The sequence below is a fragment of the Acinonyx jubatus genome, chromosome A1 (assembly GCF_027475565.1).
Source record: "Acinonyx jubatus isolate Ajub_Pintada_27869175 chromosome A1, VMU_Ajub_asm_v1.0, whole genome shotgun sequence".
NCBI lineage: Eukaryota > Metazoa > Chordata > Mammalia > Carnivora > Felidae > Acinonyx > Acinonyx jubatus.
Window position 1 is genome coordinate 91,080,915 of NC_069380.1, and position 13,203 is coordinate 91,094,117.

Genomic DNA, 13,203 nt, shown 5'->3' on the forward strand with positions numbered 1-13,203 from the left:
GCAACAAAGGGAGCAGAGCAGAGAGCTGAGAATCGTGACCGGTGACAGGAGGGACAGCAGGAACCTCCTCTTCCTCAGCTTGCTCAGGCCTCGACCTAAGTCCCTTGTTCTGGGTTTGTCAAGGCAGAAAGTCCCAGGGCCCCACCCCGGTTGGGGCTATGCCTCTGGTAGCGCGGCTTCCCAGCCCGTTGGGGGTCATTTCTTCTCATTCACTGCACTGAACGTCAGAGTCAGACAGACCTGAGCTGGAGTCCAGCCTCTGCTACACACTTGCTGGGTGCCTGGGAGCAAAGCCCCTTTCCTTCCTGGGCCTGAGTTTCCTGGCCGCGGACTATAAGGCTGAGCAGGCCTCCCAACGCTCTTCCTGCCTACACACTGCATGATTCTCTCAGTGTTTACAGAACTCTGTTCACCCTCCCTGGATTCTAGCAGGAGTCATGCCGCCCTGAAAGTCATGCTCATGCCCAGGACCCTCTTGGTCAGTTCCAGCAGTGACCCTGTTCCCTCCTGAAATTGGGAAGTCCTAGGTCTTGCCCCAGCATTGACAATCTCCTCTCCAGCCCTGAGGCCCCTGCTGTGAACCAGGCCCTGGGCTAGGTGTCAGTCACACATTCCCAGTTAACTCACAGGGCAACCCATTTTATGCACCAGTAAAGAGACGCGGGAAACTGAGCCCTGAGCTCAGAGCCCTGCTGGGACAGAAAAAAGCGGCGGGGTCACCCAAGAACCCTTCCCAGAGACGGAAACTGCTAGGTGCCAGGGGCAGGAGGCGGGCGCTGCGTCCCCGGGGCCCGCGACGGGGGGCGGGGCCCGCGACGGGGGGCGGGGCCCGCGACGGGGGGCGGGGTTGGCGGCCGAGCGTGCAAGAGGCTTCTCTGCGCTGCGTCTCCGCGCAACTGCCCGCCCGGTGCCATGGCCGCCGATCGGCGCGGGAAGGCCGAGACTCTGGCCCTGAGGCGGCGGCTGCTAAGGTACTGAAACGGCGGCGCGGGGCGGTGCGCGCACGCACGACGCACGCACGTCCGGCGCGGAGCCCGCGGAGCCCAGGGACCTCAGCTCCGGGCCCCGGCTCCCCGGCCCCACAGACCCAGCCGCCAGCTGCGGGTCCGCGGGGTCCCCGCGGCCGCCTCCCCGCCTGCGTCCTCATCGGGCTGCCCTGCGGCGCCGGGCCGGCCCCACCGGCCGCCGCTGACCGGCCTTGGCCCCCTGGAGAAGGCCTCTGCCCTGGCACCTGGGAGGACCTCCCCCAGGGTTGGCCCGCCAGCTGGACCTGGCCTGAGAGCGATCCAGGAAGGGACTGAAAGTTCAGACGGAGGGTGGGCATGGGGGGTCGTCTCCCAGGAAGCCTTAGAGAAAGCCTACCTGTAACCTGTGAGAGGGACTCTTGGTGGCACATGGGGCTGACACCCAGCAGGGTAGCAGAGGCACTGGGCTGGCAAGGACCTTTCAGAGCTGAGCTCCAGCCACCTGCGAGGGTGCCCTCCCTCACACGCATCCCAGCAAGGATACTCTGCTCTAAGGAGCCCCCGTGGGTCTGGAGCTGCCGCCGTTCCTTGGGATCCAAGGGATTAATGTGGGCACGTGCAGAAATGAGCAAGGCCGCCTAGCCTTCACATGACTTAAATAATTTCAGTTTTAGCAGCTTCTCACCCTATCACTTCCTCCTTTCCAGCCACCTATGGGTGAGGGACTGGAAGCAGGAAAGCACCACTGTGCCCTTAAAGTTTTGTCCCTCCCAGAAACTGGGGGGTTGTGGGGGGCAGGTGCTATGGTGGGTGGACTTGTCCCTTCAGGTCTTCAGACATGGCTGTCCACTTCTTACTGTCCCCACAGCGATTCTTGCAGACTCTTTTATCCTGAGGATCCTATTAAGATTGTCCGGGGCCAAGGACAGTACTTGTACGATGAACAGGGTGCAGAATACCTGGATTGTGTCAACAATGTGGCTCATGGTTAGTATCCTACCTCAGGCTGGCAGGGCAGGGGGGCAGGCTGAGGCTGTGAACCTGGTCCCAGGGTGATCCTGAGATTGCAGAGAGGTGCGGAGAACTTGGGTTGAGCTGAGCAGAGGAGCCCAGTCTTTCTGGTGTGCCTCATGGAGAGGCTTCAAGCAGTAGCTGTGCTAAATCAGGCAGCACAGCAGTCGGAAGTCCAGTTCCACTTGGGACTGATGGCAAGCTCAGAGAACAGCAGTCAGCCTGACCATGACCAGCAACCCAGCAGGCCTCTGGCCAAGTATTGGGAATCATGGCAGGGCTTCAGCCCCAGGGACCTTCTCAGGTGCTAGGCAAGGCAACTGAAGTAGGAATTTAGTTATCCAGGTGGGGCCACCAGAGCTGATGGGATGAAAAGGAGTCTGTGACCCAAAAAGCAAACTAGAGGTTAATGAAATAGAGAGTAAAAACAAGGGCTCTAGTCCCAAACCGCTTGGGTTCATCATATCCCTGCCCTCCACTTACATTATGATCTTGGGCAAGTTGTTTAATTCTCTGTGCCTCAGTTTGCTCATCTGCAAAATAGACACGATAATACTAGGGACTCATCTCAAGGTGTTTTAGAGGAATAAGTGAATTAATTTAGATAATTTGCTTGGAGTGTGCCTGGCTCAACACAGGTTGAGCTGTTATGATCCCAGGCTGTTGGCAATCAACATTACCTCCCGCCTCCATTGATTAGTGAAGTCAAGCCTGCCGACAGGCACTCCTCCCCACATCCTGTCTTTGTCCAACAGGCCTCAAGAAGCTTCCTTACAGACACGGATTTTCTAGATAGGGTTTCTGCCAACAAACTTTTTCTTTTGCCCGAATCTCGGGGACTCCTTTCTAGAACTGGCCTCTCTGGCACATACATACATACACACCACACACCCCGTCTTCAGACTCGCCTCTTTCCTCTCTGCCTCTCCCTCACAACTGCTCTCCTCTGGCTGGATTTATGGACTACAGCTGGGGGAGGCCCAGTGGGGCTGGCTGAGCAGAGCCACTATGTGACATTGGTGGCCCTCTTCCAGTTGGGCACTGCCACCCTCTCGTGGTCCAAGCAGCGCACGAACAAAACCAGGTGCTGAACACCAACAGCCGGTACCTGCACGACAACATCGTGGATTATGCACAGAGGCTATCAGAGACCCTGCCGGAGAAGCTCTCTGTGTTTTATTTCCTGAATTCTGGGTAAGTGGACTTCGGCCGGTGGTGAAGACAGAATTGCTCACCTATTGAAACCTAGTGTGGCTGACCCAGCAAGCACTGGGAGCGAGGCAGCCTTGCCCTTGCTGAGTCGGGAGCCCACACTCCCCTCTGTAGACCCTGGTGCTCACTCTGTCAGATCCCAGTTTTCTGGTCTCTTAGTAAGGCATGCCAGTACCTCTGTTGCATGATTGTCTCCATGATTGTCTTGGGGGCTTACCTAGGTAATATGTTCCTTTACTTCTGCCTTATGAATACACAGGCCCAGCTGGGGGGTATAGCCAAAATCCCTGCCCTCAGCTCGCTCAGTAAGGAACAGAAACATCAACTGGTCCTTCACAGAAATGCAGAGGTCATTGTCTGGAGGAGAAGGAAGGGACCTGATGAGGCAGAGAAGCGGTGAGGGGCCAAAGCCTGCCAGCAGAGGGTCAGGGAAGACTTCTCTATCAGGCAAAGAGCTGATGAGCAGGAAGGAAGCTGCCTACTTCACCAGAAGTATTCACGTCAGGGTTGCTCAGCCTGTGCAAAGGCCCTGCAGCAGTCAGGGCATGGCATCTGGCACAATTGAGGACCCAAAGAGAGAGGAGAGGGTATGAGCTGACACATTCCAAGTGAGGAATTTGTTTTTATCCTGAGAACACTGGGAAGCCATCTGAGGGTTTTAATCAGGCAAGTGATGTCATCGGGGCTGGAGAAGAGCAAGAATGGACCCCATTGGGCACCAATTCAGCAGCCAGGTGACAGATGATGGTAGCTAACGCTAGTAGTGGCAGCGGGGACAGGAACAGCAGATGATGATGTGTACGTAGGTCTGGTCCAGCCTTGCCTGGGACAGAACACTCCAACAAACCGAGTCATGGCATTTGGGTTGTAGTAATGAGTGTTACCATCATCACTGTCATTTTCTTTTTTTTTTTTTTTAAATGTTTATTTATTTTTGAGACCATGCGAGAGACAGCGTGCAAGCAGCGGAGGGGCAGACAGAGGGAGACACAGAATCTGAAGGGGGATCCAGGCTCTGAGCTGTCAGCCCAGAGCCTGACGTGGGGCTCGAACTCATGAACTGTGAGATCATGACCTGAGCCGAAGTTGGATGCTTAACCGACTGAGCCACTCAGATTCCCCCCTGTCATTTTCATCCATCAGTAACCCCCCCACCCCTGCCACCACACCTTGGTAATTTCTAGGATGCGTAAGTTCCCATCTTCAGTTTGCAGATAAGGAAATAGTAGTTCAAAGAAAGGACTCAGCTTGGGGTCCTTTCTGGGGCAAAGCCAGAACCAGAGCTTATTAGGGAAGAGCAGAAAGCTGGGTCCAGGAGTGAGAGCTTCCTGGGCAGTGGGGTCAGGGACGTTTGCTGGTTTATTCCATCACATGCACTCTGGATTCCAGCAACTTCCACGTTGCCAAATCCAGTGGTCTCTTGGCTGCTCTTGCCTTACACTATCTCTCGGCAATGTTGACAGCATCACCACTCTCCAGAAGTGCTTTCTAGTCTCGCTTCCAGGATGCTGCACACTCCCGGTTTCCACCAGCCTCTGGCCACCCCTTGGTCTCCTCTGCCAATCGCTTCTCCTCTCTTCTTTGGGGCTGGTCCTGAGCCCTCTCCCTGTGTGATCTCATCCATTTCCAAGTCTTTCCATGTTCACGTGCTAATGACTCCCAAATTTGTGTCTCAAGCCCGGATGCTTCCCATGTGTTCCAGCCCCAAGGTTCTAAATGACCACTTCTGGAACATCTCCAACTCGATGGGTCCAAAAGGAGTTGGTTGTCTTCTGCCAACACCTGGTATGGGACCACGGCACTGGCTTCACTGGCATTCTCAGGAGGACAACCCCCCCTGCCACCCCGACCCTGTCCCACCTCGTAAATGGCAACACTATCTGCATCTCTCCTCCAGGCAGGAACCACACACCCTCCTCCCAATCCTACAGCAAGCCCGCTTCATCTGTCCCCAAGTTGTCTTCTGCCTCTGTCCCTCTTTCTGTTCTCCATGGCCATGACCTGCTCTGAGCTGGGTGTCCTTAGCTCTTGTCTCTTCCCCTTTTACTCCATTAGGCCCACACAGCCAGAGGCTGCCTCCTCAGATGGGAGCTGATTCACGTCCCTTCTCAGATTAAAACTCTTAAGTAGCAGGGCACCTGGGTGGCTCTGTCGATTAAGTGTCCTCTTGATTTCGGTTCAGGTCGTGACCTCAGGGTCGTAGGATCAAGCCTCATGTCAGGCTCTGTGCTGAGCGTGGAGCCTGCTTGAGATTCTTTCTCTCTCCCTCTGCTCCTCTCCCCTGCTTGCATTCTCTCTCTCTCTAAAAATAAAATAAATCTTGAGGTGCCTGGGTGGCTCAGTCGGTTAAGCGTCTGACTTCGGCTCAGGTCATGGTCTCACAGTTTGTGAGTTCAAGCCCTGCATCAGGCTCTGTGCTAACAGCTCAGAGCCTGGAGCCTGCTTCAGATTCTGTGTCTCCTCCTCTCTCTGCCCCTCCCATGCTCATGCTCTGTCTCTCTCTGTCTCTCAATAATAAATAAACGTTAAAAAAAATTTTTTTAATAAATAAAATAAATCTTTAAAAAAAACAAATACAGCAAAACCTTGGTTCGCAAGCATAATTCATTCCAGAAACATGGTTGTAATCCAAAGCACTTGCATGTCAAAGCAAATTTCAAGAACCGTTGGCTCAGTTGTGATCATGTGACATTCAGTGTCTCATACCACTCATAAGACATTGCTCATTTATCAAGTTAAAATTTGTTAGAAATGTTTGCTCATCTTGCAGAACACTCACAGAACAAGTTACTCACAATCCAAGGTTTTACTATAAATAAAAATAAAAAACTCTTCAGTAGCTTGGCATGGCACTGAGAAGAAAATCTAGGCACCTTCCAAGGTCCTGTGTGTGGGGCCCCTGCGTATCTCCCCACTTCCTCTCCCATGCTGACCCTTGCCTCCCTTGTGCGTCTCGGTTCCCTGAGCACACCGAGCACTTTTCCTGCACATGTCCCTTGCACATGCTGCTCACTCTGCCTAGAAACTTCCCTCTGGGGACTCAGTTCTGGTGGTGTCTCCTCACAGAGGTTTTCCCTGACCCCTTTAGATAGGGCTGCCATGACAAAATGCCACAGGCTGGGAGGCTTGAATAACAAATTTATTTCTCCTCCTGGAGGCCAGAATCCAAGGATAAAATGTCAGCAGGTTTGACTTCTTTGAGGCCTCTCTCCTTGGTTTGTAAATGGCCACCTTCTGGCTGTGTCCTCACTTGGTCTTTCTTCTTGGCATCCACGCCTCTTGTGTCTCTGTGTGCCCACGTTTCCTCTTCGTGTAAGGACACTAGTCAGATTGGATTAGGGCCCACCCTGACAGACTCATTTTAATTTATATAAATTTAGGGGCGCCTGGGTGGCTCAATCAGTTGAGTGTCTGACTTTGGCTCAGGTTATGATCTTGTGTTTCTGGGTTCCAGCCCCACATCAGGCTCTGTGCTGACAGCTCAGAGCCTGGAGCCTGCTTCAGATTCTATGTCTCCCCCCCGCTTTCTGCCCCTCTCCTACTTTCACTCTGTCTCTGTCTCTCAAAAATAAATAAATGTTAATTCATATAAATTTATGTTAAATAGTCACATTCTTAGGTGGTAGGGGTTAGGGCTTCATCATAAGAATTTGGGGGGACACAATTGAGGCCCTATGTGGTTCTCTTGGGGCACTTATGATCATTCTTTGTTTATTTTGCTTTCATGATACCTACTAGAATGTAGAAAGCTCCAGAAGAGCCAGGACCTATTTTCCTTACTATTTCCAGCCCCCACCCAGCTCCTAGCACATTTGATAAAATGTTGATTGAGTGAATGAACTCAAATGAGTCACAAATGGTGTCCTGAGAATCTTCTTGCTGCTGGCAGGGCTTTTCTTTCCCTCTGGACTTCCCTGTAGGAAGCAGGTATCCAGGAGGAAAGCCCTTGGACAGCAGTCTGAGCGGGGCCCACGTTTTCTTTCATAGGTCAGAAGCCAATGACCTGGCCCTGAGGCTGGCCCGCCAGTACACGGGACATTGGGACGTGGTGGTGTTAGACCAGTAAGTGCCATTTCCAGAAGCCCGGGCCCACCACTTACTGGGGATCACTGAGGCTCCAGCTAGAATGCCTTGGGCAGGAAGATGAGGAGGGGCCTGGGCTACTGGAGGGAAACATGAAGACCCGGCCATAGAGACACCCCTACATACACCAGGGGGCTCTTTCCCCCAGGGCCTCTCTTCTGGCAGCAGAAAATGCTTTGTAAGGTGGTGAGATTGGGTCCCACAGTTTGGTATTAAAACAGCCCTGATGGTATTGAGTATCTGCTGTGCACCAGGCCCAGGCCCAGGGCTAGAGCATTAATGACAGTTCTGAAGGAGAACCCCCCCGCCCCCCACTTCTCAGCAGACAGAACTGAACCCAGAGAGGTTAACCGATTAGCCACCATTCTAGCTAGTAAGCAGTCATATGGGAAGTCTTACCGGCTCCAAGGCCCGTGCTGGTTCCCAGCCCCAGGAGTCGGGGGCTGTGTTGGAAAGGTTGGTCTTCCCTGTGTCTCCTGAGGTGGATGGACATTGGTCGGGACTGGGCCATGGAGTACTCGTTCCTGAGCCCCCTCCGTTCTTCTCCTCAGTGCTTATCACGGTCACCTGAGCTCCCTGATTGACATCAGCCCCTACAAGTTCCGAGACCTGGATGGCCAGAAGGAGTGGGTCCATGTGGTATGCACTGCCCAAGTGGGCAACAGGTCGGTGCTCACCCCCCCAGCCTGGATGACACGGCGCTGTCACTCCCACAGGCACCTCTCCCAGACACCTACCGGGGTCTTTACCGGGAGGACCACCCCAATCCGGCTGGGGCCTATGCCAGCGAGGTGGAACGCGTGGTGAACAGCGTACAGGAAAAGGGCAGGAAGGTAACTGTGTCTGCACAGGTCCCGTGAATCGAACAGCGGCTGGCATTTCAACCCAGTACTAGATACCGGGGACTCTGGGAGAAACTGGAACTGGGCCCCCCCAATTAGGAATCTAGTTGGGGAGGGGGTTAGCTGCTCAGCAGACAGTCTCGATAAAGGTACGTACTGGGTGTTACCGGAGTCCAGAGGCCCCTGGCTGGACGGTTCCGTGCAGAGGGGTTAGCACTCAGGGGGCATGGGGCAACCCAGGCAGACATCACCGTGGGGCCTGGCCGAGCTGGCAGGAAATGAGCTTAGAGAAGCAGGCAGAACGTAGGCCTACAAGGGCAGTGCAGGAGGGCTGGAGGCCAGAGAGCAGTAAGACCAGAGGTGCATTTGAATGGGGCCAGCCTGAGGCCGTGAGGAGGCCCTGCCCCCGTGTTGTAGTGGCCGTGGAGTTCAGGGGCAGAGACAGGAGAGATGGGTGTGCACTGGGAGAGCAGTGGCCACGGGGACCGCTGGACGGAGTTAGCTGTTGGTGGGAGGGCTCTCCGGAAAGTCTTGCTGCAGCAGTGACAGCTGAACACAGGACACACAGCAAAGAGCAGCAGGCTATGAAGCCAGAAAGCCTGGCAGGACCAGATCAGGGGAGCTCGGCGTGTGCATTTCAGATGCTTTGCCTGCACTTACATAAAAGCAGAAAAGAGACTGTTTCCTACCCCATCAGTCCTTCCTTCATCTGGGTGGTAGCCTCTGAAGCAGCTCTAGGACTAAACATAGCTTGGAGGTCACAGCTGTAAGAAATGGGGTCACGGAAGTGCTTTACACAGGACAGTGATGAGTTTGGCGACTGAGCTGAGGCTCACCCTGGTGGCCGATGGAGGATGGACTGCCAGAGGCATCCCACCAGGTGGCATCTGCAGGAGGCCAAGGCAGAAAGTGACAGATATGCCAGGAGGCAGGTGTGTCCAGGTGGAGGGGCTGAGCGTGCGCACAGACACTGGAGAGGCAGAGGCCGTGCTGACTGGATGAAGGAAGAGGCTGGATCAGGGCTGGGGGCTGAGTTCCCCTCGGTGGGGGTGATGGGAGTCACCAGGGAGGAGCAGGGAAGGAACAGTCCGATGGGGAGAAACCTGGGACCTGCTGCGTACAAAGGGTCTGGAGAACTCCATGCAGTAAGAGTTGGTTTGCGGCCCCAGAGCAAACCCGGTCACAGGCCAGATGTGACCTGGAGCCCGAAATGGCCACACAGCCACGCTGGTGACTGGTCCTGCTTGGAGCCAGCGCTGAGCCAGCATTGGCAGGACATGCTCCGCCTGCCACTCAGTGCCTCCACAGTGGTATCCCCAGCATCCTGTCTCGTCCACAGATTGCAGCGTTCTTTGCAGAGTCTCTGCCCAGCGTGGGAGGACAGATCATCCCCCCTGCCGGCTTCTTCCAGGAAGTGGCAGAGTGAGTAGCTGAGATGGCAGGGCTGTAATAATGGGGTTTCCCGACCTTTGTTCCAAATTCCAGCCTCAGCTTGGCCTCTTGGCCAGAACTTTGAGAAGAAATGGTGGCTCTGAGAAAGCCAGCCACCTGCCTAAGGCCCCCACCTTAGTGCTGGCAGAGCCAGGGTTCAGGGTCCAAGACCCCCGAGCTCCTGGTCTGATCCTCCTTATCGCAGACCCAGTCAGCCATCTGTCCTCTGCCACAGGCACATCCACAGGGCCGGAGGGGTCTTTGTCGCAGACGAGATTCAAGTGGGCTTTGGCCGAGTGGGCCAGCACTTCTGGGCCTTCCAACTGCAAGGAGAAGACTTCGTCCCTGACATTGTCACCATGGGCAAGTCCATCGGCAATGGCCACCCCGTAGCCTGTGTGGCCACAACCCAAGCTGTGGCAAGGGCATTTGAAGCCACCGGCGTCGAATACTTCAACACGGTGAGTGAAGGCTCCAGGGCAAGGGAGCACCGTGTGTCCTGCGGGCCTCACCCTGGTGGTCCTTAAAGAGCAAAGGCCACAGGCCTAGCACTGTGCCCAGTGCACAGATTTCTAAGATGCTGTCCTTGGGGGTTAGTGTAGGTCAGAGGGAAAAATATACACAACCTTAATTTTTTTTTTTAATGTTTCTTTATTTTTGAGAGAGAGAGCTTGAGCAGAGGAGGGGCAGAGAGAGGGGGAGACAGAGTCCCAAGCAGGCTCCATGCTGTCAGCGCAGAGCCTGTTGTGGGGCTCAAACCCACAAACCGAGATCAGTAAGATCATGACCTGAGCCAAAGTCTGACGCTCAACCAACTGAGCCACCCAGGTGCCCCACACACCTTTTAAAAACTCGCATCAATCTAAAAGTTGTCTCAAGAGACGGTGCCTTGTAAAGTATGCAGAATGAATACAAGAGGCCCTCTCTCCCTGCTGGGTGTCAGGCCCTGTGCCTAAGCTGATGCAGATGTGTGAGGAGCTCCACCTGTCTGGGTGACTAGTGGTCTGGGAGCAGAGTTAACATTCCAGTTGGAGCTTTGAGGAGGGCATGGCTCCCTGTCCTTGGGCGGGGGGTGGGGGGGCGGAGGCTGGAGAGCTTTCCCTAAGTTCAGCGGCACTGAGAGAACATGCAGGGGGTGAGGGGAACACGGTCATCAGCAGGGGCTTCCTCAGAGCTGAGGAGTCAGGACCCATCCTGACGTCAGTGACGAGCCATGACGAGCCATGGAAGGGTTTTAACTGGGGACAGATGAGGTCTGAAATACACTTGAGAAGGATCTCTGGTGATCAGTGTAGAGAAAGAACCAGAGGTGGGGAAACGGATCCAGAAGGATCTTGTCTAAGACAGGAAGACCCAAGTCTGGGCACAGGCCACAGGGAGGACATGGGCAGGGACAGCGTCGAGGGAAGAACTCACTATGACTTCTCAAAAAAGAGCCAGTTCAAATGGGGCTGAAACATGTCAGGATTGGGCAAGGTGGGCAAAAGTTGGCAGAGGTCGTTAAGGGTGAGGGCTGATGGTTTGATAAATCGTCACTTTGTGCCCAGGAGACACGCAGATAGAGCTCCTGCCCTGGACCAGACCTGTAGACACCTGACCTTGGAGGCGTGGACAGCTTGCATTCGGGGACAGCACAAGGGACGAGGGATGTGGGAGGGAGGGCGGAGAAGGGGTGTCCTGTGAGGGGGGCGTCTGGGGGAACAGGGAGGAGCAGCCCTGGGAGCAGGAAGGAGTGTGTTGTGAGGGCTGAAAGACAGATCTGGGTTTTTATTTCTTTGGCTTAACCTGAAGTGCCCATAGTTAGATCATACAAACCGTGGTTCATGAAGACTCATCCTCTGTCACTGCACGGTCCTCTCTTCATTAGCCAGCTATCCAGGTACTTTTGTTTATGTAATAAGCATCCAAGAAGCCATTATTCCAAATGAAAGTTAGGACCTGGACAGTAACCTGCATCTACCTGTATGGTTGCTCCCCAGTCCCATCTCATTGCCTCTGCCACCCCGGTAACCATCACCACGTTCATTATTTATTCTGGTTGTTTTTTTAACCTTATAAAACGTGTATCATGCTGTGTGTTGTCTTTGGAGATTTGTTTTTTTCACCTAACATTAGGTCACTAAGAATTGTCCACATTGCTTGTCACTGAAGTTTGTTGTTGCTTTAAGGGTATGTGTTTACTTTGAGAGAGACAGAGACATTCCGGGGGGGGGGGGGGGACCACAGAGAGAGGGGTTGAGAGAGAATCCCAAGCAGGCTCCATACTGTCAGCACAGAGCCCAACTCAAAGCTTGAACTCATGAAACCTGAGATCATGACCTGAGCTGAAACCAAGAATCAGACGCTTAACCGACTGAGCCACCCAGGCACCCCTGAAGTTTGTTTTGACTGCATTATACTGTCCCCACCATATGAATGGGCCCTGGCTTATTTGTCCATTCCTCTTGATGTGCTCTGGGGTTGTCCCCATGTTTTTTGCTGCTATAAATAACTTTTATAAGTTTCTGTTGTACATGTGCAAGAGTCTGTCTTAGGAATAGACCCTACAAGTGTAATTGCTAGGTCGTGGGGGTCTGTGTTCACCTCCATTTTAACAGATGATGACATCTGTTTTCCACAGTAGGTCACAAGTTAGCATCCTGCCTGCGGCGGGTAAGAGATTCTGTGGGTCTACTTCCTCTCAAATGCCTTTTAACATTTGCCGGGCAAGTAGGGTTAAAATGGTAGCCCCTCATGTCAGGGAGTGTTCTTGATACGCCATCCCCTGGTTTCAAATTACGTGAAACATCTCTTCATATGTTTTTGTTTTAAGTTTTTATTTAAATTCTAGTTAACATACAGTATAATGTTAGTTTCAAGGGTACAATATAGTGATTCAGTGCTTCCATACAACACCCAATGTGACACCCATCGTGACAAGTGTGCTCCTTAATCCCCATCACCTATTTCCCCCACCCCCCACCCACCTCCCCTCTGATAACCTTCAGTTTGTTCTCTTTAGTTAAGAGTCTGTTTCTTGGTTTTCTCTCTCTCCCTTTTTTCCCCCTTTGCTTGTCTGTTTTGTTTCTTAAAGTCCACATAGGAGTGAAGTCATAGTCATATGGTATTTGTCTTTGTGACTTATTTCGCTTAGCATTGTATTTTCTAGCTCCATCCATGTTGTTGCAAACGGTGAGATTTCATTCCTTTTTATGGCTGAATAACATTCCATTGTTTATATATACCACATCTTCCTTATCCGTTCATCAGTCGATAGACACTTGGGCTGCTTCTATATCTTGGCTATTGTAGATAATGCTGCTATAAACATAGGGTACATGTAACCCTTTGAATTAGTGTTCTTAATATTCTTTGGGTAAATACTCAGTAGTGCCATCGCTGGATCATAAGGCAGTTCTCTTTTTAACTTTTTGAGCAAACTCCATACTGTGGCTGCACCAGTTTGCATTCCCAACAGTGCACAAGGGTGCCTTTTTCTCAACATCCTCACCAACACCTGTTGTTTCTTGTGTTGTTGACTTTAGCGTTCTGACAGGTGTGAGGTGATATCTGATTGTAGTTTTGATTTGCATTTCCCTGGTGTTAAGTGACAGTAAACATCTGTTCATGTGTCTGTTGGCCATCTGGATGTCTTCTTTGGAGAAATTTCCGTTAGTGTC

General features: G+C 53.0%; 1 protein-coding gene across 4 annotated transcripts in view; it reads left to right on the plus strand.

The window, feature by feature from the left end:
* Positions 1-842: 842 nt before the first annotated feature.
* Positions 843-13,203, plus strand: part of PHYKPL (5-phosphohydroxy-L-lysine phospho-lyase) — a 38,251-nt gene continuing 25,890 nt past the window's right edge. For 2 of the 4 annotated variants that reach the window (XM_027076900.2, XM_053219698.1), the window contains exons 1-8: positions 843-971; positions 1,834-1,952; positions 3,011-3,170; positions 7,176-7,250; positions 7,823-7,910; positions 7,988-8,104; positions 9,453-9,535; positions 9,780-10,005. In XM_027076900.2, the coding sequence (XP_026932701.1) occupies positions 913-971; positions 1,834-1,952; positions 3,011-3,170; positions 7,176-7,250; positions 7,823-7,910; positions 7,988-8,104; positions 9,453-9,535; positions 9,780-10,005 (927 nt within the window). In that variant the 5' untranslated portion in view covers positions 843-912. Of the gene's footprint in view, positions 972-1,322; positions 1,953-3,010; positions 3,171-7,175; positions 7,251-7,822; positions 7,911-7,987; positions 8,105-9,452; positions 9,536-9,779; positions 10,006-13,203 lie in introns of those variants that run through there. The other 2 variants (XR_008297210.1, XM_027076898.2) reach the window with 1 other exon arrangement.